Source organism: Oryx dammah, unplaced genomic scaffold, assembly GCF_014754425.2.
Source record: "Oryx dammah isolate SB20612 unplaced genomic scaffold, SCBI_Odam_1.1 HiC_scaffold_18, whole genome shotgun sequence".
Lineage (NCBI taxonomy): Eukaryota > Metazoa > Chordata > Mammalia > Artiodactyla > Bovidae > Oryx > Oryx dammah.
In genome coordinates this window covers 51,319,832-51,345,582 of record NW_024070202.1, presented here as the reverse complement: position 1 = coordinate 51,345,582, position 25,751 = coordinate 51,319,832, and the positions used below count along the sequence as shown (strand labels likewise).

The window sequence follows — 25,751 nt, the reverse complement described above, 5'->3', positions numbered from 1 at the left end:
ACAATAAAAATATCAATTGCAAATTTAAGGTTAGACTGAAGTGTTTAAAATTTCATTGTATGTCCAATACAGACCTTTAAAACTTTGATAATTTATATCATCTGTTACTGCATTATAGACATAAAATAAGGAAATAAGACATAAAATATAGACATAACACAGACATAAAATAAAAAATAAGGAATAATAAAGTCCATACTATAGCACAGCTGCCAAGTTCCAATTAATTTACTTGCAGGACATCGTGTTTTCAGAGCTAAAAGCGATTATGCTGCTGAATTAAAGTGATAATATTTTCTGTTCATATATTTTCCTTTGCAATCTGTGGACTTTTCAAGTAAAAATATTCAAGTACCTACAATAATTTAGGGAAAGAGGAAAAAATATCCCAAAATACAAGTCAATTTAAGATGTGCTTTGCAACAATTAGAAAAGTCATGTTGTTTAAACTGGTTGTGCTGAAAAAATCCTCAACTTAGACAAGATGGGGAATATAAATACATTCCAATGGTGGATCCTACTCATATCAAACTTGTAAATTTCCTTACCAAACCTCTGCTACACTCAAAGGCTCAAACATTTGATTGCCAACTTTCTGTTCTATATAAATAATGGATACCATCTATCACTGAGCAGTAAGGATTACATTAGACAACAAATTTAAGAGCAAATGACACAGTGCATGCTACACAGGAAACAATGAATAAATGTTTCATTTAAAAACAAAATAAAAAAGCCTAACCCAGAAACAAATTATAAAACCCCAAATAAATAAATCAGTATTAAATTATCATATTTGCTAGACATAGTATACCAAGTATTGTGTGGCAAGATCCAAGAGACATATAAAACATAATTTGTATTAATTTAAAAATGGATTTCAAGTTGTCAGGGTTTTTTTCCATTAGTCCTACAGGATAGAAAATAAAATGAATTTTTAAAACTAAGAAAAACTAATAAAAGATCAAGGTAGATCTATATGTACTCACATTTAGCTGATTATTAAATAATAAATCAATACTATTTTCAACAAGATTTGATAAAGTAACATACATAAATAAAAATCAATTAAAAATCAAGAAGATGCTGATTTCTGCTTCCAGTAATTGCAAGCTAAATTGGGGTCAAAACTGAAAAGCTTTAAACATAGCCAGATTTTTTTTTAAATTTCTTGAAGACTGAAGAACTAACACGATATCAAAGAACTACTGAACCAAAATCTATATGGCAAAAACATAGAGGTACATAAACTCAGCATTCACAGTTAGCTTTTGCCTTGAGGGCATTTGCCAGTTCATAAGCACTGGTCTTGGCAAACACCTTCTTCCAGCAACACAAGAGAAGACTCTACACATGGATATCACCAGATGGTCAACATCAAAATCAGACTGATTATATTCTTTGCAGCCAAAGATGGGGAAGCTCTACACAGTCAGCAAAAACAATACCGGGAGCTGACTGTGGCTTAGATCATAAACTCCTTATTGGCAAATTCAGACTTAAATTGAAGAAAGTAGGGAAAACCACTAGACCATTCAGGTATGACCTAAATCAAATCCCTTACAATTATACAGTGGAAGTGAGAAACTGATTCAAGGGATTAGATTTGACAGAGTGCCTGAAGAACTATGGACAGAGGTTCGTGACACTGTACAGAAGACAGGAATCAAGACCATTCCCAAGAAAAAGAAATGCAAAAAAGCAAAATGGCTGTGTGAGGAAGCCTTACAAATTGCTGTGAAAAGAAGAGAAGTGAAAAGCAAAGGAGAAAAGGAAAGATATCCCAATTTGAATGCAGAATTCAGAAGAATAGCAAGGAGAGATAAGAAAGCCTTCATCAGTGATGAGTGCAAAGAAATAGAGGAAAACAATAGAATGGGAAAGACTAGAGATCTCTTCAAGAAAATCAGAGATACCAAGGGAACATATGCAGATGACACCACCCTTATGGCAGAAAATGAAGAACTAAAGAGCCTCTTGATGAAAGTGAAAGAGGAGATTGAAAAAGTTGGCTTAAAGCTCAACATTCAGAAAACTAAGATCATGGCATCTGGTCCCATCACTTCATGGCAAATAGATGGGGAAACAGTGGCTGACTTTGTTTTTGGGGGCTCCAAAATCACTGCAGATGGTGATTGCAGCCATGAAATTAAAAGACGCTTGTTCCTGGAAGGAAAGTTATGACCAACCTAGACAGCATATTAAAAAGCAGAGACATTACATAGCCAACAAAGGCCCATCTAGTCAAGACTATGGTTTTTCCAGTAGTCATGTATGGATGTGAGAGTTGGACTGTGAAGAAAGCTGAGTGCCGAAGAATTGATGCTTTTGAACTGTGGTGTTGGAGAAGACTCTTGAGAGTCCCTTGAACTGCAAGGAGATCCAACCAGTCCATCCTAAAGGAGATCAGTCCTGGGTGTTCATTGGAAGGACTGATACTGAAGCTGACACTCCAATACTTTGACCACCTGATGCGAAGAGCTGACTCACTGGAAAAGACCCTGATGCTAGGAAAGATTGAAGGTGGGAGGAAAAGGGGACAATGGCATGAGATGGTTGGATGGCATCACTGACTCAAAAGACATGAGTTTAGGTAAGCTCCGGGAGTTGGTGATGACAGGGAGGCCTGGTGTGCTGCAGTCCATGGGGTCACAAAGAGTTGGATACGACTGAGCGACTGAACTGAAGGGAAAATTTCATGCAAAGATGGGCTCAATAAAGGCCAGAAATGGTATGGACCTAACAGAAGCAAAAGATATTAAGAAGAGGTGGCAAGAATACACAGAAGAACTATACAAAAAAGATCTTCAAAACCTAGATAATCATGATGGTGTGATCACTCACCTAGAGCCAGGCATCCTGAAATGTGAAGTCAAGTGGGCCTTAAAAAGCATCACTACGAACAAAGCTAGTGGAGGTGATGGAATTCCAGTTGAGCTATTTCAAATCCTATAAGATGATGCTGTGAAAGTGCTGCACTCAATATGCTAGCAAATTTGGAAAACTCAGCAGTGGCCACGGGACTGAAAAAGGTCAGTTTTCATTCCAATCCCAAAGAAAGGCAATGCCAAAGAATGCTCAAACTACCGCACAATTGCATTCCTCTCACATGCTAGTAAAGTGATGCTCAAAATTCTCCAAGCCAGGATTCAACAATACATGAACTATGAACTTCCTGATGTTCAAGGTGGTTTTAGAAAAGGCAGAGGAATCAGAGATCAAATTGCCAACATCTGCCGGATCACTGAAAAAGCAAGAGAGTTCCAAAAAAACATGTATTTCTGCTTTATTGACTATGCCAAAGCCTTTGACTGTGTGGATCACAATAAACTGTGGAAAATTCTGAAAGACATGGGAATACCAGACCACCTGACCTGGCTCTTGAGAAATCTGTATGCAGGTCAGGAAGCAACAGTTAGAACTGGACATGGAACAACATATTGGTTCCAAATTGGGAAAGGAGTACGTCAAAGCTGTATACTGTCACCCTACTTATTTAATTTATATGCAGAGTACATCATGAGAAATGTTGGGCTGGATGAAGTACCACCTGGACTCAAGAATACCTGGAGAAATATCAATGACCTCAGATATACACATGACACCACCCTTATGGCAGAAAGCGAAGAGGAACTGAAGAGCCTCTTGATGAAAGTGAAAGGGGAGAGTGAAAAAGTTGGCTTAAAGCTCAACATTCAGAAAACGAAGATCATGGCATCTGGTCCCATCACTTCACGGGAAATAGATGGGCAAACAGTGGAGACAGTGGCAGACTTTATTTTGGGGGCTCCAGAATCACTGCAGATGGTGACTGCAGCCATGAAATTAAAAGACGCTTACTCCTTGGAAGGAAAGCTATGACCAACCTAGATAGCATATTCAAAAGCAGAGACATTACTTTGCCAACAAAGGTCCATCTAGTCTAGGCTTTGGTTTTTCCAGTAGTCATGTATGGATGTGAGAGTTGGACTATAAAGAAAGCTGAGCGCCAAAGAATTGATGCTTTTGAACAGTGGTGTTGGAGAAGACTCTTGAGAGTCCCTTGGACTGCAAAGAAAGCCAACCAGTCCATTTAAATGAAATTAGTCCTGAATATTCATTGGAAGGACTGATGTTGAAGCATTACTTTGGCCACCTGATGCGAAGAGCTGACCATTTGAAAAGACCCTAATGCTGGGAAAGATTGGAGGCAGAAGGAGAAGGGGATAGACAGAGAATGAGATGGTTGGATGGCATCACCGACTCAATGGACATGAGTTTGAGTAAACTCTGGGAGTTGGTAAATGGACAGGGAGGCCTGGCGTGCTGTAGTCCATGGGGTTGCACAAAGTTGGACATGACTGAGCAACTGAACTGAACTGAACTGAGAACCCAATGGGAATCTGAGCTGTGGCTTCGGCGGCTTCAAACTTCCTGATGAACACAATTAAAGGCACTGGGCCTAAACAAAGTTGGAAATTTATTAAACCATAATCAAAACACATTAAGGTGTGCCTCTAAGTATATTTAGGGTAAGGGTGAACTAGAAACAAACAAGGTGTTTAGGGTTAGGTTTAATTTACATCACCAAAATACTCCAGGGAGCTTCAACTCCTGAACTTAGATTACATGAGTCCTGGAGTGATAAGTACCCCAGGCATCTTTAGAAATATACAAAATCCTCTCTGACGATCATCCGAGGCCTCATATTATTCCAACAAGTTTTAAATCTAACAACTAGCACCTAGTCATGAGTAAGAAGTATAAGAAACTATTGTAAACAGAGACAAACACACAAAGATCTCAGATACTGTAATTGTTACATCTAGACTATATGTTGACCATATTAAAGTTTTATTTGGAGCTTGAAAATATTTTTAGTGAACAAAAAGTCATAAATTTCTTTATAATACTTTATAACTTCCTTATAATCCTGTCAATTTTAAGAAGAATCAAATGGAATTTCTAGAAATTAAAAAAAAACTGAAATTATGAACCAAATTGAGGAGTTTAATAATAAATTAGAAGGAAGTGAAATGAGATTCAGTGAGCTAGAAGGCAGACTGGACGCTATTATCCAGAATGTTGCACAGTGAAACAAGACAATGGAAAATAAAGACAGGGATTGAGGATACAGTGAGAAAGGTCTAACAGATATACAATCAGAGACCCCAAAAGAGAAAAGAACAGGGCACAGGTAATACCTAAAGTGACAATGGATGAGACTTCTTCAGAGCTGCAGTACCAACCCCAAATTTAGAAGCTTTTCATAATAATGCTTGAAATGGCAGATGGAGACGCCTTAATGAGAGATACCTACCACATTAAATTGATGATTTTTTCATTAGCCATTTTCAAGATGAAACAGAGAAACATTAGAAGAAACTACAAAATTTTGCCAAAATACATGGACACCTAGAAATCAAATGTATTAGCTGATTTGAAAGTCTACACACAAAGTTTGGGAACAATACAAAACCTCAAAGCAGATAAAAGTTGCTCTTTTAAATAATATTTATCTAATAAATTTGAATATTATTAAATGTTTACCATAATAATGAACCAGAACAGCTAAGGAAGTAAAATAAATGTTGAAAATTATATAAGAGCAATTAGTGATATTGATGTGCAGCACACATACCGAAATCATACAACAAACACCAATACGCATTCAGCAGGTAGAACAAAGAAGCAGATAGTCACAGCTATCTGAAGAACTGATAAAACACTCATCTCTATTTAGCTTAACTTAGAACTCAAATCAGAAAAGCAGGCATTGCTCAGAAAGACTCCAAGTGTTGGGTGCCTCGGGCAAATGTTTAGTCAAAAAAACAATAACCTGTACACATAAAAAATGGTTAAAACAGCAAATTTCATGTTATAAATGTTTTACCACAATTTTTAAATTAAAAAAAGGAGGGGGGCAAGTAGGACTTAATAACGTTATGGGAACTTTTGAGGAAAAGACACAGGAATCTGGAGGGAGTTCAAGAAAGAAGTGACATGAAGAACACTGTGGAAGAGAAGCTAAGGGATGGCTACAGGTACTTGGACTGAACACCAGGAGCTGCTGGGGATACAGAGTCATGCATTATGTTGTCAGCACTCATGTGGCCTTAGCATAGAGCAAGCCATAATATCCTGTCAATTCTGCCTATTGAAGCATTCTAACAATTTCATGATCTTTTAAATACACTATTCTGTATTTTCTTTCAATTTCCAAGCGAATCAACTTTCTGCCTGACTGGGTCAGCCATTTTGTGAGGTCAAGAAGACTCTGTCATACTCTTATTAGTACAGAATCTCTATACAATGGAATACTACTCAGCAATAAAAAGTAACAAATTTTTGACACACACAACTTGGATGAATCTTTAAAACATTATCCTGAGTGAAAAAATTCTGTATAATTATATTTATGTAACATTTTAGAATAGCAAAAAAATAGTTTATAGTGATAGAAGTAAGTTCTACAGCACTGGGGAGGGGCATGAGGGAACTTTCTGGGATGACAAAAATATTCTGTGTTGAGATGTGAGTTATATGAACACATATTTTTCAGAACTGATTCAACTGCGCACTGAAAATCTGAATTTTTTCACATTTATGTAAATTACACACAATAAAAAAACTTTATTACAGAATTTCCTCAGTACCATTCAGCAAGACCTCTAATTAAGTTTAAGGCAAAATGACAGAAAGTAGGTGAAAGAAAGCAATTTGGCAAGTGGCTAAGATTAAAATAACATCAATATATATAAGATGAGTGCTCATCTTCTGCGAGAACACCAAAATTGCAACTAGCTGCTGAACAACTATGGACAGGTGAATGTTGGAACCCACCAAAAAAAAGATACCCCACAACCAAGGGCAAAGGAGAAGCCACAACAAGATGGCCAGAGGGACGCAACTGCATTTAAAATCAAACCTCATACCCACCAGAGACCCTTGGAGGGCACAATCAAAACCTTGTGTGCACCAGGGCAGAGGAAAAGGAGCAGTGACCCCCACAAGAGACTGAGCCAGACCTACCTTTGAGTGTTTGAGGGTCTTCTGTGGAGACGTGAATCAGCAGTGTCCTGCCGTGGGGACAGAGGCTCTGGCAACAGCAGTCCTGGGAGGCATGGCATATAGCCTCTTGGAGGAGATCACCATTAACTCCACTATATGGCTGCCGAGCAGGCAACTCACAAACTGGAGAACAAAGTTCTCACACTGCTGCAAAAGTTTTAGGCCCTGCAACAGACTTCCCAACCTGGGAAGTCCCTTTCCCATCAAAGGAACTGAATATCTCCAGGGAATCTGACTTTGGAGGTCAGCAGGATTTGATTACAGAACTTCCAAAGGACTGGGGAAACAGACTCTTGGGGGTCACAAACAAAATCTTGTGCACACCAAGACTCAGCAGAAAGGAGCAGTGACCCCAAAAGAAGACTGAGCCAGACTTGTCTGTGTGTGCTTGAGAGTCTTTGTCAGAGGTGCGGGTTGACAGTGGCCTACCGCAGGGTCAGGATACTGACTACAGCAGTCTGAGGAGGCCCGGCGTGCTGGCAAAAGTCCTCTTGAAGGATGTTGCCATTATCGCCATTACCCCTACCATAGTTTGGCCTCAACTACAGGGAAGGAATACAGCCCTACACCCATCAGCAGAGAACTGGATGAAAGAGTTACTGAGCATGGCTCTGCCCACCAGAACAAGACCCAGTTTTCCCCACAGCCAGTCCCTCCCATTAGGAAGCTTGCAGAAGCCTCATCCTCATCCATCAGAGGACAGACAGAATGAAAACCACAACCACAGAAATCTAACCAAATGATCACATGGACCACAACCTTGCCCAACTCAATGAAACTATAAGTCATGCTGTTTAGGGCCACCCAAGATGGATGGGTCATGGTGGAGAGTTCTGACAAAATGTGGTCCACTGGTGAAGGCAATGACAAACCACTTCAGCCTTCTCGCCTTGAGAACCCCATGAAGAGCATGAAAAGGCAAAAAGATATGACATTGAAAGATGAGCTCCCCAGGTTGGAAGGTGTCTAATATGCTACTGGAGAAGAGGAGAGAAATAGCTCCAGAAGGAATGAAGAGGATGAGCCAAAGTGGAAACAACGCTCAGCTGTGGATGTGTCTGATGGTGAAAGTCAAGTCTGATGCTGTAAAGAATACATAGGAACCTGGAATGTTAGGTCCATGAATTAAGATAAACTGGAAGTGGTCAAACAGGAGATGGCAAGAGTGAACATCGACCTTTTAGGAATCAGTGAACTAAAATGGACTAGAATGGGCAAATTTAATTCAGATGATCATTATATCTACTATTGTGGGCAAGAATCCCTGAGAAGAAATGGAGTAGCCCTCACAGTCAACAAAAGAGTTCGAAATGCAGTACATGGGTGCAAGCTCACAAACAACAGAATGATCCTGGTTCATTTCCAAGGCAAACCGTTCAACATCACAGTAATTCAAGTCTATGCCCCAACCACTAATGCTGAAAGAGCTAAAGTTGAATGGTCCTATGAAGACTTACAGGACCTTCTAGAATTAACACCAAAGAAACCAAAAAGATGTCCTTTTCATTATCTGGAATGCAAAAGCAGGATGTCAAGAGATACCTAGAGAAACAAGGCAAGTTTGGCCCTGGAGTACAAAATGAAGCAGAGAAAAGCCTAACAGAGTTTTAGCAAGAGAACCCCCAGGTCATAGCAAATACCCTCTTCCAATATCACAAGAGACAACTGTACATGTGGACATCACCAGCTGTCAATACCGAAATCAGACTGATTATATTCCTTGTAGCCAAAGACGGAGAAGCTCTATGCAGCCAGCAAAAACAAGACTGGGACCTGCTGTGTCTCAGATCATGAACTTCTTATTGCAAAATTCAGACTTAAATTGAAGAAAGTAGGGAAAACCACAAGGCCATTCAGGTATGACCTAAATCAAATCCCTTACAATTATACAGTGGAAGTGACAAATAGATTCAAGGGATGAGATATGATAGAGTGCCTGAAGAACTATGGACAGAGGTTCATGACACTGTACAGGAGGCAGGGATCAAGACCATCCCCAAGAAAAATAAATACAAAAAGACAAAATGGTTGCCCGAGGAGGCCTTACAATTAGCTGAGAAAAGAAGAGAAGCAAAAAGCAAAGGAGAAAAGGAAAGATATACCAATCTGAATGCAGAGTTCCAGACAACAGCAAGGAGAGGTAAGAAACCCTTTTAAGTGAACAATGCAAAGAAATAGAGAAAAACAAGAGAATGGGAAAAACTAGAGATCTCTTCAAGAAAATTAGAGATACAAAGGGAATATTCCATATAAAGATGGGCAAAAATAAAGGACAGAAACAGTAAGGACCTAACAGAAGCAGAAGATATTAAGAAGAGGTGATAAGAATAGACAGAACTATACAAAAAAGATCTTAATGACCTGGATAACCATGATGGTAGAGTGGTTATCACTCACCCAGAGCCAGACATCCTGGAATGTGAAGTCATGTGGGCCTTAGAAAACATCACTATGAACAAAGCGAGTGGAGGTGACAGAATTCCAGCTGAGCTATTTCAAATTCTAAAAGATGATTCTGTGAAAGTGCTCCACTCAAAATGCCAGCAAATTTGGAAAACTCTGCCATGGTCACGGGACTAGAAAAGGTCAGTTTTCATTCTAGTCCCAAAGAAGGGCAATGCCAAAGAATGTTCAAACTATTGTACAACTGAGCTCATTTCACATGCTAGCAAAGTAATACTCAAAATCCTTCAAGCTAGGCTTTAATAGTATGTGAATGAAGAACTTCCCAATATACAAGCTGGATTTAGAAAAGAGGAACCAGAGATCAAATTACAAACATCTGCTGGATCATAGAAAAAGCTAGAGAATTCCAGAAAAACATCTACTTCTGCTTCTTTGAATATGCTAAAGCCTTTGTGTTCAGTTCAGTTCAGTTCAGTCACTCAGTCTTGTCCGACTCTTTGCGACCCCATGAATCGCAGCACGCCAGGCCTCCCTGTCCATCACCATCTCCTGGAGTTCACTCAGACTCACGTCCATCGAGTCTGTGATGCCGTCCAGCCATCTCATCCTGGGTCGTCCCCTTCTCCTCCTGCCCCCAATCCCTCCCAGCATCAGAGTCTTTTCCAATGAGTCACCTCTTCCCATGAGGTGGCCAAAGTACTGGAGCTTTAGCTTTAGCATCATTCCTTCCAAAGAAATCCCAGGGCTGATCTCCTTCAGAATGGACTGGTTGGATCTCCTTGCAGTCCAAGGCACTCTCAAGAGTCTTCTCCAACACCACAGTTCAAACGCATCAATTCTTCAGTGCTCAGCCTTCTTCACAGTCCAACTCTCACATCCATACATGACCACTGGAAAAACCATAGCCTTGACTAGACGGACCTTAGTCAGCAAAGCTTGCTTCTGAATATACTATCTATGTTGGTCATAACTTTTCTTCCAAGGAGCAAGCTTCTTCCCATCTCTTTCAAAATTTTCCACAGTTTATTGTGATCCATACAGTCAAAGGCTTTGGCATAGTCAATAAAGCAGAAATAGATGTTTTTCTGGAACTCTCTTGCTTTTTCCATGATCCAGCGGATGTTGGCAATTTGATCTCTGGTTCCTCTGCCTTTTCTAAAACCAGCTTGAACATCAGGGAGTTGACGGTTCACGTATTGCTGAAGTCTGGCTTGGAGAATTTTGAGCATTACTTTACTAGCATGTGAGATGAGTGCAATTGTGTGGTAGTTTGATCACAACAAACTGTGGAGGATTCTTATAGAAATGAGAATACCAGACCACCTGACTTGCCTCCTGAGAAATCTGTATGTAGGTCAAGAAGCAACAGTTAGAACTGGACATGGATCAGACTGGTTTCAAATTGGGAAAGAGTACATCAAGGCTGTATATTGTCACCCTGCTTATTTAATTTATATACAGAGTACATTATGTGAAATGCTGGGCTGGATGAAACACCAGCTGGAATCAAGAATGCTGGGAGAAATATCAATAACCTCAGATATGTAGATGACACCACCCTTATGGGAGAAAGCGAAGAGGAACTAAAGAGCCTCTTGATGAAGGTGAAAGAGGAGAGTGAAAGAGCTGGCTTAAAACTCAACATTCAGAAAACTAAGATCATGGCATCTGGTCCCATCACTTCATGGCAAATAGATAGGGAAACAATGAAAACAGTAGCTGACTTTATTTTCTTGGGCTCCAAAATCACTGTTAATAGTGACTAAATGAAAAACTTCCTTGCTCCTTGGAAGAAAAGCAATGACAAACCTACATAGCATATTAAAAAGCAGAGACATTACTTCCTGACAAAGGTCTGTACTAGTCAAAGTTATGGTTTTTCTAGTAGTCATGTATGGATCTGAGAGCTGGACAATAAAGAAGGCTGAGCACCAAAGAATTGATGCCTTCGAACTGTGGTGCTAGGGAAGACCTGAGAGTCCCTTGAACTGCAAGGAGATCAAACCAGTGAATCCTAAAGGAAATCAACCATGACTATTCATTGGAAGCACTGAGGCTGAAGCTGAAGCTCCAACACTGTGGCCACCTGATGCACAGAGCTAACTCTGATATTGGGAATGACTGAAAGCAGGAGGAGAAGGGGGCGACAGAGGATAAGATACTTGGATAGCATCACTGGCTCAATGGATATGAGTCTGAGAAAACTCCAGGAGATTGTGAAAGATAGTGAAGCCTGGCATGCTACAATTCATGGGGCTGCAAACCAACAGGACTGAGTGACTGAACAACAAAGGGAACTCAATAGCTTTGTCCTAATTTTTATTCTTCTCTTCACCTTTAGTGCAAATAGAACCAAGTGGTACATTTGACTAGTGAATCACTTCCATTTTAAGATCTAGAATTATCTTCCTGTCTGTAATACAGATAAAATTCTCTTTTTTTTTCATATTATATACAGACTAAGACTCTGTCATTTTCATTATATCCACAGAATACAGAAGGGCTTCCATGCTACTTTACACACTGAAACAGACTTCTGTCGATAAGTGTTTATAGAGAGAATGCTAAGAGGCTTTACTATTATAGCTCAATTATCATATTCTTTTGAGTATGTAATTCAAAGGAAAGTGATATAGTTAATAATTGTCTTTCTTCCTCTCACATCAACTTAGCATATTCTTCTAAAATTAAAATATGAAAGACTACTTTTGATGATATACCTGTCCTTTGACACTGTTATACAATTGGAATCATGACCTTATGACCCATTTTCATTCATCAGTTATATGGCCAAGTAAACACATATTGGTTATGATTTTTAAAAAATCATGCTGTCAGATGTTTAACAAAGAAAAGACTGATAATCAAAGAAAAGTACATCTTCATCATTTTTGAACAAACAGTAAGATTCTTACCTACAAGCGACATTTGGATCAGCATTTCTTGAAAGTAGTAGCTCTATACACTTCAAGATCTTTTCCTCTGAGCCACGAGCAGAACATGCAGTAATCAAAACAGTTTGCTTATCTATAATGAAAAGAAAAGTGAGGAAAACCCTGCACACATCAGAAATTGTAACTAGCTGACTTCTTTTATCATTCAAAACATTCTAAATATTTACTGCATTTTTAAACTTCTGTAACTTATTCCCAAATCTCTTGTTCTTAACAGGTAATTTTGTATTCCTTCACCTAAAAATGAGATGAGGGATGAACAATTTCCAAAGTATATCTACAATTCATTTACTAATTTCCTTTCCCTATTCTCATTTCTTCAAGAGGATAGGAAAGTGGTTCAGAGCATGGGCTCTGTGCAGATTTACCGCCTGGAACTGAACAGTTTTTGGTTGATTAAAATTTGCCTTGAACACATGGATAAAAAACAATGACTGATATTCTCTCATTTCACTTCTTTGCTTCTCACTCATTTAAAACTCAATAAGATCTGGCTTACGACCAAACCCTCCTACTGAAGTTGTCCTAACTGCTACACCTATTGGTTTCTTTTTAGTCCTTGCCTACTTGATCTCTCTCAGCTCATCCCATTTCCTAAAACTCTTCTTCCCTTGACTCCTATGGCATCAGTGGAGATCAGGGTTAATTAAAAGACAAAAAATAATTCTCAAGTAAGAACTGGGGAACTTAAACTAAGTCATGCCATGGTTTATATTTGTGGTTCATTATTGACCAAATATAGAAATCTAGATTCTGGTCCCAGTTCTGTCACTGATAAACTATGACTCCAGTGATATCTTAGTCTCTGAGTAGATTTACCTTACAGTTGAGAAGCTAATGTCTGCCCTCTACCTGAGTAGGCCTGTGAGATACACAAAATAATTTATGAGGACATGCTGGGCAAAATATGTTTTATAACTGTAAGGTATTCTCTGTTTACAAAAAGCAAAGAAAGAAAACTACTGATCAATTTTTTGGCAGAACATTTTACACTTTCAAAAATTTAAGTATAGCTTTCATTTAGTGATATTTTAAATGACATAATAAAAAGAAAAACCTACCACAGCAACTGATTAAACATAAAACTATTGCTAAGACATGAAATCATATAAAATATATAAATGAGAAAACAGAATAGAAATGATCATACAAATATCAAATGCAGTACAAAGTTAATATGAAAATTTCACATGAAAACTATTTCTGAATTAAAAAGTAAATCTGTCTATTGTAAACATGTAAAAATAGTTATTTAATATAATAATTAAATAGGATTTGTACATATACTCTTATTCAAAGCAATAATTAGTAGAAATGATTTAATAACAAATAAAGAAATGGATTTAATAATTATCTTTGAAACAATTTTTAAGTGATATAATTCAGAATTGAGCTGTAAAACTCTCTAGCACAGATTTTAAAGGTACATATTAATAACACAATCAGTTATAATGGTAATATAATTGGAATCTACCTCTTTGGAAAGAAGGTTTTTCAAAATATCTATGGTTTCTAATTTGGTTTTCTGTTTATATAACCAACAGGAAGATATTTTTTAAAAACTCTTTTAAGTTTTTTTCACTTTGCATAATAGTTGCTTGGGGATCAAGAAAATCACAGTAAAAATAATCAGTTACCTCAAACATTTTACCCTTATTATGATTTTTTAAGAGACAAGTTTTTATTTTAAAGTAAATATATGAAAATAGAGCATGGAAAAAGTATGTATCACTACCCCAAAGAGAATATAATTTGGTTTCTAAACAGAGAAGTATACAAAGTAAATGTTCACATATTTTAAATATTTAAAACATCTTACCCTTATCAAAGCTTGCATTAGCACCTCTGTCCAGAAGGACCCGAACCAGCTCTACATTGGAAACACTAGCAGCATACATAAGGGAAGTCCACCCATACTGAAAGCTGGTATCTACACTGATGCCTGTTAATACAAAAATGAGCTTTTACAAGCCTCCTTCACCAAAACAAACAAACAAATCCATGCCACATTAATATGTTAAAAGTACTGCACACAGTGACATACACCATGTACTTCACAATGGAAGGGAATTTCTTGGTAATAATGGCTTAAGAAAAATAGAAAATAATTATATGTGAACTATAATAAAATAGTCAACTTCACTTTTGCTATAGTTCACTTCCATGTCACTATATTTCAAGAGACTGGATCTATCAAATATATTTTTCATATGTTTGTTGTTCAGGTGCTCAGTGGTTTCTGACTCTTTGCAACCCCATAGATTGTAGCCTGCCAGGCTCCTCTGTCCTTGGGATTTTCCAGGAAAGAATATGGAGTGGGTTGCCATTCCTTCTGCAGGGGATCTTCCTGACCAGAGACTGAACTCACATCTCCCACATCTCCTGCATTAGTGGGTGGATTCTTTACCACTGAGCTACCAGGAAGGCTTTATTTCATATAATATGTTATCTATATTAGGACAGGTTTTTACATTCTACGTTTTCCTTTCTAGGGCAGTTGGAAAGTTTCACAGATGTAAAAATGTCTTTTTAGTTAGAATATTATCACACATCTCTATGGTGGCAAATATAAAAAATACTTCTTATTAAAACTCTCTTAACTTCCTTCTGAATGCAAAATTTAACCATGGGTTACTGGCCAAACATGAGGCTAAAAAAGGTAGGTTAGGGTTTGATTATGAAAGCTCTGTTAAGAAATGTAGAGTGTACTTTGTGATCCAGGGATTTACATTATTACAATTGTATTTTAAGAAGACAATTTAGGTACCACTGCTGAGAGTGGGATAGGAGGCAGGGAGACCTGGTAATAAGGTTACAAGTCCAAGCAAAAGTCAGAGCAAGGGCAGTTGAGAAAGAGAAGGAATACAAAAGGATAGTTCAAAGACAGGGTTAGTGGAATGTAAAATTACTGTGAGGAAGAGGAGTGTTAAAAAAGAATAAATAGAAAATATCAGATTCTTTGCTTAACTTTTGAGGAAGGGGCACGTTTTTCAGCTGGGACTACTGAGGATGGAACATGAGTCTAGTGCAGTCAGAAGCCTCTGTCCATCTAACTGGAGACCCTATCATAGGTGGAAATAACACAGAGAGAAGCAGAGCTCAGAGGTGGAAAGACTCTTGAGACGGCCCAAGAACAGAATTTAAACTGCAGAGCAGAACTTTTCTCAGATCAAGCCCTGAGTCTCTGGAGTGGGAGCACTGACTCCAAGCCCCTAGACTACCAGAGAACTAACTCCATGGAGTATCAGACAGTGAGAACTCACACAAAGGAAACCATTTGAATACAACATCTGGCATCACCCAACCGCCCTATGTAGGACACCTCATCCGAACAACGAACAAAACAAAAATACAAACCAACTCATCAGCAAACAGGATTACCACCTAACTCAGCCATGGCCATTACAGGAAAAACAAAAGAACAAAAAAACTCAGCACAAATCTCACGCTATACAAGCTTACACAAACCAATGGACCGACCTTAGAAGGGCAGAAAACAAAGGAAGAAAGAATTCAGCCTTGAAGCCCGGGAAAAGGAGACCTCAAACACAATAAGTTAAAAAAAAAATAATGAAAAGACAGAGAAATACTACATAAACGAAGGAACAAACTATAAACACAAGTCCAAATAAATGAAGAGGAAATAGGCAAACTATCTGAAAAAGAATTCAGAATAATGATAGTAAAGATGATCAAAAACCTTGAAAACATAATGGAGAAAGTACAAGAATCAATTAACAAAGACCTAGAAGAATTAAAGAATAAACATACAGAGACAAACAACACAATTACGGAGGTTAAAAATACCTTAAAAGGAATGAATAGCAGAATATCTGAAGCAGAAGAACGAATCAGTGAGCTGGAAGATAAAACAGTGGAAATAACTTCTGAAGAGCAGAATAAAGTAAAAACAATGAAAAGAAGTGAGGATAGGCTCAGAGACCTATGGGACAATATCATACACATGAACATTTGAATTATGGGGGGCCCAGAAGAAGAAGAGAAAAAGAAAGGGTATGAGAAAAGTTTTGAAGAGATTATAGTTGAAAATTTCCCCAACATGGAAAAGGAAATAATCAAGTTCAAGAGGCACGAAGTCCCATACAGGATAAACCCAAGGAGAAACATGCCAAGACACATACTAATAAAATTAACAGAGACTAAACACAAAGAAAGAATATTAAAAACAGCAAGGGAAAAGCCAAAAGTAACAAACAAGGGAAACCCCATACATTTAACAGCTGATCTTTCAGCAGAAACTCTGCAGGCCAGAAGAGAATGGCAGGATATATTTAAAAGTACTGAGAGGGAAAAATCTACAACCAAGATTACTGTACCTGGCAAGGTTCTCATTCAAAATTGATTAAGAAATAAAAAGCTTTTCAGACAAGGAAAACTTAAGAGAATTCAGTACCACCAAACCAGCTTTACAACAAATGATAAAGGGACTTATATAGTCAAGAAAAACAAGAGAGGAAAAAGATATACAAAATCAACCCCAAACAATTAAAGAAAATGGCAATAGGAACATATTTATCAATAATTACTCTAAATGTAATGGATTAAATGCTCCAACCAAAAGACACAGACTGGCTGAATGGATACCAAAACAAGACCCATATACATGCTATCTACAAGAAACCCACTTCAGATCTCAAGACACATACAGACTGAATGTGAGAGGACAGAAAAATATATTCCATGCAAATGGGAGGCAAAAGAAAGCTGGAGTAGCAATCCTCATATCAGACAAAATAGACCTTAAAATAAAGAATATTACAAGACATAAAGAAGGACATTGCCTAATGATCAGGGATCAATCCAAGAGGCAGACATAACAATTGTAAATACCTGTGCACCCATCATAGGAGCACCTCAATACATAACACAAACACTAACAGACATAAAAGGAGAAACTGACAGTAACACAATAATAGTAGGAGACTTTAACACCCCACTCACACCAATGGACAGATCATCAAAACAGAAAATTAATAAGGAAATGCAAGTCTTAAGTGATACATTAGATGAGCTGGATCTCATTGATATCTCAAGACATTCTATCCAAAAGCAGAAGAATACACCTTCTTTTCAAGTGCACATGGAACATTCTCCAGTATAGACCACATCTTGGGTCACAAATCAAACCTCAGTAAATTTAAATCATATCAAGCATCTTTTCCAACCACAATGCTATGAGGCTAGATATTAATTACAAGAAAAAAACTGTAAGAAACACAAACACATGGAGATTAAACAAGATGTTTCTAAATAACCAACAGGTTACTGAAGAAATAAAAAGAGAAATCAAAAAATTTCTAGAAACAAATAACAATGAAAACATAACAACTCAAAACCTATGAGATGCAGCAAAAGCAGTTCTAAGAAGGAAGCTTACAGTAATACAATCCTACCTCAAGAAACAAACAAACAAAAAAAAACATCAAATAGACAACCTAACTTTGCACCTAAAACAACTGGAAAAAGAAGAACAACAAAAAAACCCCCCAAATTAGTAGAAAGAAAGAAATCATAAAGATCTGAGCAGAAATAAATGAAAAAGAAATGAAAGAAATAGTAAAGATTAATAAAAACAAAAGCTGGTTCTTTGAGAAGATAAACCAAACTGACAAACCTTTAGCCAGACTCATCAAGAAAAAAAGAGAGAAGAATCAAATCAACAAAATTAGAAATGAGAAAGGAGAGGTTACAACAGACAATGCAGAAATATAAAGCATTATAAGAGACTATTATAAACAAGTATAAGACAATAAAATGCATAACCTGGAAGAAATGGACAGATTCTTAGAAAAGTTCAATCTTCCAAGACTGAACCAGGAAGAAATAGAAATTATGAACAACCCAATTACAAGCACTGAAATTGAAGTGTGATAAAAAAATCTTCCAAAAATCAAAAGCCCAGGAGCAGATGGCTTCACAAGAGAATTCTACCAAACACTTAGAGAAGTGCTAATGCTTATCCTTCTAAAACTCTTTCAAAAAATTGCAGAGGAAGGAACACTTTCAAACTTATTCTAAGAGGCCACCATCACACTGATACCAAAAACAGACAAAGACAACACAAAAAAAGAAAACTACAGGCCAATATCACTGATGAACACAGATGCAAAACTCCTCAACAAAATTTTAGCAAATAGAATTCAGCAACACATCAAAAAGCTCATATACCATGATCAAGTTGGGTTTATTCCAGGGATGCAAGGATTCTTCAATATATGCAAATCAATCAATGTGATACACCATACTAACAAACTGAAAGATAAAAATCATATAATAATCTCAATAGATGCATAAAAAGCCTTTGACAAAATTCAGCACCCATTTATGATTAAAACTCTTCAAAAAATGGGCACAGAAGGAACCTACCTCAACACAGTAAACGCCATATATGATAAGCCTACAGCAAACATTCTCAATGGTGAAAAACTGAAAGCATTCCCCCTAACATCAGGTACAAGACAAGGGTATCCACTTTCATCACTATTATTCAACATAGTTCTGGAAGTCCTAGCTATAGCCATCAGAGAAGAAAAAGAAATAAAAGGAATCCAAATCAGAAAAGAAGAAGTAAAGCTCTCACTGTTTGAAGATGACATGATACTGTACATAGAAAACCCTGAAGATAATATAAGAAAATTACTAGAGCTAATCAGTGAATTTAGCAAAGTTACAGGATACAAAATACACAGAAATCACTTCTATTTATATACACTAACAATGAAAAATCAGAAAGAGAAATTAAGGAATCAATCCCATTCACCACTGCAACAAAAAGAATAAAATATCTAGGAATAAACTTACCTAAGGAGACAAAAGAACTGTACACAGAAAATTATAAGACACTACTGAAAGAAATCAAAGATGACATAAATAGATGGAGAGATAATCCACGTTCCTGGGTAGGAAGACTCAATATTGTGAAAATGACTATACTATTAAATACAAGCTACAGATTCAATGCGATCCCTATCAAATTACCAATGAGATTTTTCACAGAACTAGAACAAAAAATTTCACAATTCATATGGAAACACAAAAGGCCCCGAATAGCCAAAGCAGTCTTGAGAAAGAAAAACGGAGCTGGGGGAATCAACCTTCCTGAGATCAGATTATACTACAAAGCTACAGTCACTAAGACAGTATGGTACTGGCACAAAAACAGAAATATAGACCAATGGAACAAGATAGCCCAGAAATAAACCCATGCACCTATGAGTACCTATTTTTGACAAAGGAGGCAAGAGTATACAATGGGGCAAAGACAGCCTCTTCAATAAATGGTGCTGGGAAAACTGGACAGCTACATGTGGAAGAATGAAATTAGAACACTTCCTAACACCATACACAAAGATAAACTCAAAATGAATTAAAGACATAAATGGAAGACCAGAAACTATAAAACTCTTAGAGGAAAACATAGGCAGAACACTCGATGACATAAATCGAATAAAGATCCTCTTTGACTCACCTCCTAGAGTAATGGAAATAAAAAACAGTAAACAAGTGGGACCCGATTAAACTTAAAAACTTCTGCACAGCAAAGGAAACTATAAACAAGGTGAAAAGACAACTCTTTAAATGGGAGAAAATAATAGTAAATGAAACAACTGGCAAAGGATTAATTTCCAAAATATACATCAGCTCATACAACTCAATGCCAGAGAAACAAAACAACCCAATCAAAAAGTGGGGAAAAGACTTAGACATTTCTCCAAAGACATACAGATGGGCTCACAAACACATGAAAATGCTCAATATCTCTCATTATTAGAGAAACCCAAATCAAAACTACAATGAGATATCACCTCACACAGGTCAGAATGGCCATCATCAAAAAGTCTACAAACAATAAATTCTGGAGAGGGTGTAGAAAAAAGGGAATGCTCTTGCGCTGTTGGTGGGAATGTAAAGTGATATAGTCACTACAGAAGATGGTATGGAGATTTCTTAAAAAAACTAGGAATAAAATCACCATATGACCAACCAATCCCACTCCTAGGCATATACATATCCTGAGGAAACCAAAACTGAAAAAGACACATGTATCCCATTTTTCACTGCAGCACTATTTACAATAGCTAGAACATGGAAGCAGCATAGATGTCCATCAACAGATGAATGGATAAAAAAGTTGTAGTAATATACACAATGGAATATTACTCAGCCATAAAAAGGAACACATTTGAGTCAGTTCTAATGAAGTGGATGAACCTAGAACCTATTATACAGAGTGAAGTAAGTCAGAAAGAGGATAAATATCATATTCTAATACATATATGCAGAATATAGAAAAATGGTACTGAAGAATTTATTTACAGGGCACCAATGGAGAAAAACTTCCCTGGTGGCTCAGATGGTTAAACTTTTGTCTACAATGTGGGAGACCCAGGTTCGATTCCTGGGTCGGAAAGATCCCCTGGAGAAGGAAATGGCAATCCACTTCAGTACTATTGCCTGGAAAATCCCATGGACAGAGGAGCCTGGGGTTGCAAAGAGTTGGACACGACTGAGCGACTTCACTTTCACTTTCAATGGAGAAAGACATAGAGGATAAAACTTACGGGCATGGGGAGAGGGGAAGAGAGGGTGAGATGTATGAAAAGAGTAACATGGAAACTTATATTACCATATATAAAATAAATAGCCAACGGGCATTTGCTGTATGGCTCAGGAAACTCAAACAGGGGCTCTGTATCAACCTAGAGGAGTGGGATGGGGAGAGATGGGAGGGGGGTTCAAAAGGGAGAGCATATATGTATGGCTGATTCATGTTGAGGTTTAACCAAAAAACAACAAAATTCTATAAATCAATTATCTTCAATTAAAAAATTAATTAAAAAATATTAAAACCTTGGATACAGCTTATAATATGAAAGTTAATGTCTTAATGAAATATTAAAATTGCATCAGGAATACTGTTCTGGCATTAAAAATAAACAATGACATAAAAAAAAGAAAACTATCAAGTTTGCTTTGGACAAATGAATGAAACAATGAGCTAGAGTAAGAAGCACAGATGAGATATCAGGCCTGAGAAGTAGGATTAAGTTTTAGATAGCCACCATCCAGAGTGAGACAGGAAGAGATGGATGATAACTGTTAAGAAAGGATGAGACAAAGCCAGATGCCCTAACAACCCTCAAATCAATCATTAATGGTACAAATCCGTACAAATTAGAAGTCATCTAATTTTCCCCCACAGCACTGATTGGTTTAGTCACATAAAAAAACTGGTGAACTAATCTAGGTTTGGATCTAAGACTGGGGAGGAGCATAGAAGATATGACACAAAGACAAAGTTATAATGAGGCAGTGAACATAACCCATTAAATTTATGTAAAGCCTTTGCTATATGAAGAGCTCAATATTTAAATGGTGAACTTTCTCCTGAACCTAAGAAATATCTGCTAATTTTAAGAAAAGAAAGAAAACAGAACATCTTTCTATTTCAAAGAAGGAAAACTTGCATATGAAAAACCACTGAGTAAAGCCTTCCCTTAATACCTTATATTTGACAGGTTTTATAGTCTGGCTATAAAGTGTTTCATCTGCAAAAGGTCATATCACTAAAGGAAAGCAAACTTGTTAGGGAGTACTCACTTTATTTCTGTGAAGACTCAGTATTTTTCTGTAGGAACACTAAGGTGCTGAAAGATTATTTGTCAAATTCCCAGTTGTCTAACTTTAACTGATATAAGGTACATGATAATTCCTTGGAGAAAACATCAGAAAACTAAGTATTCTATAAACAATATACTGCTGTCCCAACTTGTCTTCTCTAACAAATTTTTCTCTTTAAACTGCTGCAACTGAAAGCGTATGAATAAGATCAAACAAAATTATTCTTTCCTTATTGACATTACTGCTCAAACTGTGACAGCAAAAGTAAAAAGGAAAAGATGTGAGGATAAAGATAAGCAAATATGGCATTTTAGTATAAAAATTCTTAGTAATCATCATCTCTAAACTCAAAAAAGTAAATTATTAAACACATGATGTTCTAAGCATAAATGCAAAAAGATAAGTTTAAAAGAACTGACACAAGATATTTTTACATAGCTCAAAAAAAAAAAAGATTCAAAATAACACTATATTGTTTGTGGATATATACATATATGGTAAAAGTATAAAGACATGCATAGGAATAAAAAATACCAACTATAGGAGAATGCTAATCTCCAGGAGGAAAAAGGTAAGTCTCCATACATTTTTGACTGTCCAAAATACTTAATAATTTAAAGAGAACTGAAAATGTTAGTGCATAGCAGAAAAGCAAAAACCAGAGTTATCATTGGACTACTAAAAATGCCTGACTCAAAAGGAGCTTTCATTTTTTATTAAGATTTCCACTAGTACAGATAATATGTATGACTTTGGCAAAAAATGAAAAATATTTTTTTAAGTGTTAAATGATGACCTCTGGGAGGAAATCAGGAGATACTAAAACAGGAGTTACATGTTAAAGTGAGACTTCAAGGATAGTGGGGGTTAAAGTGGGGACAAAGGTGTTTTTCTACTTATACCTGTTTGTTATTAGTTTTTTAGAAGGAACTTAAAATTTTTTGTAATTAAAGACAAATTTTAAAAAGTTGAAAAAATACTTTACCAGAAGGCTCTTTTCAAGTCCTTTCAAGAGACTCCATCACTTCACTGCATCTAGTCCCACTACTCCCAAGACAAGCTCTCTTTTCTGAAAGAAATTTCTGCCTATTCCATCCCATCCAACAGTATGCACACTCCTGCATGTACTCATATCCTAGTAGTAGATCTCTTTCAATTATTCAAATTTTATTTAATTCTTTACCTATGAACTCAAGTTCCATTGTCCATAAAGTCACACAATCCTTACTTGGTACAACAGTTGATATTTATATAGTGCCTATATGTTCTAAGACTTGTATATATTCTCTCATTTTAATCTCCCCTCCCCCCCAAAAATAAAAACCCTTTGATCCAATGCATCTTGCTTTTGAAAATGGGGACATTGAAGCTTAGAAGGTTTCCTAACTTGGTCAGGATTACAGAGCCAAGTGGCAGGCTAGTAATCAAATCCAGAACTGTACTGTTTCCCAAATGATTCACTTTCCATTAAACCAAGCATCTCTAGCATAGAAGAAAACATTTTGCCGGATACAATTTTGTGTGAGAATGTTTTGTATTTACAAGCAGACAGTGGATGCTTATTACTCCTTTGATTAATTTCAGTCAATATCGACAATTCACACTTCCATGTCAAGGTAATTAAAAAAAAAATATTTAGCAAACAGAAAAACGTCATGGGACCCAAGACATAATTATGATGTTTTATAGAGAAACAGAGGCTCTGGAAGTTTAAGTGACTTGCCCAAAGAAGCACACTGAACAGGCGATAGGCGGGAAAAGGTATGCAGATACATTCCTACTTTGTTCTCATTCACACACTGACACAACCAACACAGGCAAAGACTGTAACTAAAATGTACATAACTGGGAACAACTCTTGAGAAACACACAATCAAAATTATAGACAGATAAATGTTGAGAAAAGTGAGTCAAGATTGTCAAAGCACGGTAGGATTAGTCAGAGTAGACCTTTCAAAGGAAGTGGAAGAACTGATGGAAGGTAATCAGCAGTAGCATTCCAAATTTGTATCAGAGGGAAAAATAAGGCAGAGAGAACTCAGAGCTAAGTAAGATATGCAGGACACGTGATATGACTAACATTCACTGTGCTTCCACTATAAAACCAACTCAAATCTTTTAAAACACGGAATCCCTGTGAATTGAAACAACTGTGCGAGGTTTGAAACCATCCCTTGACGCTCACCAGAATCTAGGAGCTCCTCGACCAATGAAATATTGCCTGAGGTCAAAGCCTTCTTAAATGTTTCCTGTCTTTCTTCAACGGGTAACGGTCCTTTTAATTTCTAAGAACACAGGAAAAAAAAAAAATTCTTGTTATACATATTTTCATTCCCAGTGCATTGGGAAACAATAATGATTGGTTTTAGGTACATCATTTTAGGGGGTGGGGGGGGAAGCAAAATACAAAATTTGCGTCTAATTCATAACTAAAAAGGGATCTTTAAAGGGAATGGGTAATAAGGTGTTCAAACCCAGAAGAGCCATATTGACAACCTAAAAAGGCGTATTTGATGGAAAACACAGTAGGGAAATGAGAGAGAAACTGCGAGTTTGTCCAAAAGCCTGTATTCACTCTGGGAAAAAATTTTAGGGAAACACAGGCAAGGAAGTAAGAGGTTTCATGGCCAGGGAAGGCCGATTCAGGTGCGGCCAAGACAAGGCCTCCTCTGCTACCTGAGCTGTCCGGTCGAGATAGCCAATCTCCCAGCCGTCATCCTCACTCTCGCTACTCTCGCCTCCACCGGCCACTGCTAGACCGCGTAGGGGGCCCGCCGCCATACCACCCGGCCCTCTCCGCACGGTACTAGCGGGCTGCCCTGCCCACCGGCTCCATCTGCGCCTGCGCACGGGGCAGTGCGTGAGCCTGCGCGGGAAAGGCTGTGCGGGCAGGCGCGACACGCCAGCGTTGGGGCTTTGGACCCTCCAGCGCAGGCGTGTGAGCGCGCGCAGGGGCCCTGAGTCCGGTCTGCCAGTCATAAAACCCTCGGGAGAGGGAAACTGGCCAGCGTGACAGGCTGGGCAGACCTGACCTTGTGGCCAGTGTTGCCAGTACTTTTCGGGGGGCGGGGGTCTTCCCTTCTTTCTTTTTAGGGTATTTGCCTGATGAGGTTCTTAGAGTTTAAAGAATGCCCCACTTGTGGCAGGAGCAGAATGGGGATTCAATGTCACGAAAACTAGGCTTTTGTTCCCAATCCCTTCACCTGTCCCCGCCTGACAAATCCACTGTCAAATGTGCGTCCCTTGGCCAATGCTGTTGGCCACAATATTTCCTCAAGGAGCGTCACCCGCACATTCAAGCAGCGAGCAGATAAATGGGAGCTGACAAAGGAATCAGGAGAATTCTTCCTTTGAATTTCTTGTGATCGCGGATGTCATCGTAAATTTAGAAACTTCAGGACATCAAAACACTTTCACAGATAAGTAATATGGAACCCTTAAAGGAAATGATCAAGAAAGGGGAAAGTCAAGAGAGTGGATCAGATGAGTTGGAAAGAAGAAATGATTTAAACTTTCAGAAAGTAAGCAGTACAAACAACTTCAAGTGAAAGCCGCCCAAACTCACTTTTCTGCATCTACTCTAATTTCTAGATGAAATATTCGTAACACAGTGATTATCTTTGCCAAAATAGACCTATCAATGAATAGGGCACATGCATGTACCCAAAGAAAAATTTAAAAGAATGTAGCCATGCACCA

The 25,751-nt window shown here is 37.6% G+C and overlaps 1 protein-coding gene across 1 annotated transcript in view; it reads right to left on the bottom strand.

Annotated features, from left to right (window-relative positions):
• The window catches only part of ASZ1 (ankyrin repeat, SAM and basic leucine zipper domain containing 1), a 69,036-nt gene extending 44,140 nt beyond the window's left edge, over positions 1-24,896 (bottom strand). The window contains exons 1-4 of the mRNA XM_040260870.1: positions 24,729-24,896; positions 24,238-24,337; positions 14,230-14,352; positions 12,372-12,483 (exon numbers count right to left, since the gene is read on the bottom strand). Of these exons, the coding sequence (XP_040116804.1) occupies positions 12,372-12,483; positions 14,230-14,352; positions 24,238-24,337; positions 24,729-24,833 (440 nt within the window). The 5' untranslated portion in view covers positions 24,834-24,896. The remainder of the gene's footprint in view (positions 1-12,371; positions 12,484-14,229; positions 14,353-24,237; positions 24,338-24,728) is intronic.
• Positions 24,897-25,751: the final 855 nt, after the last annotated feature.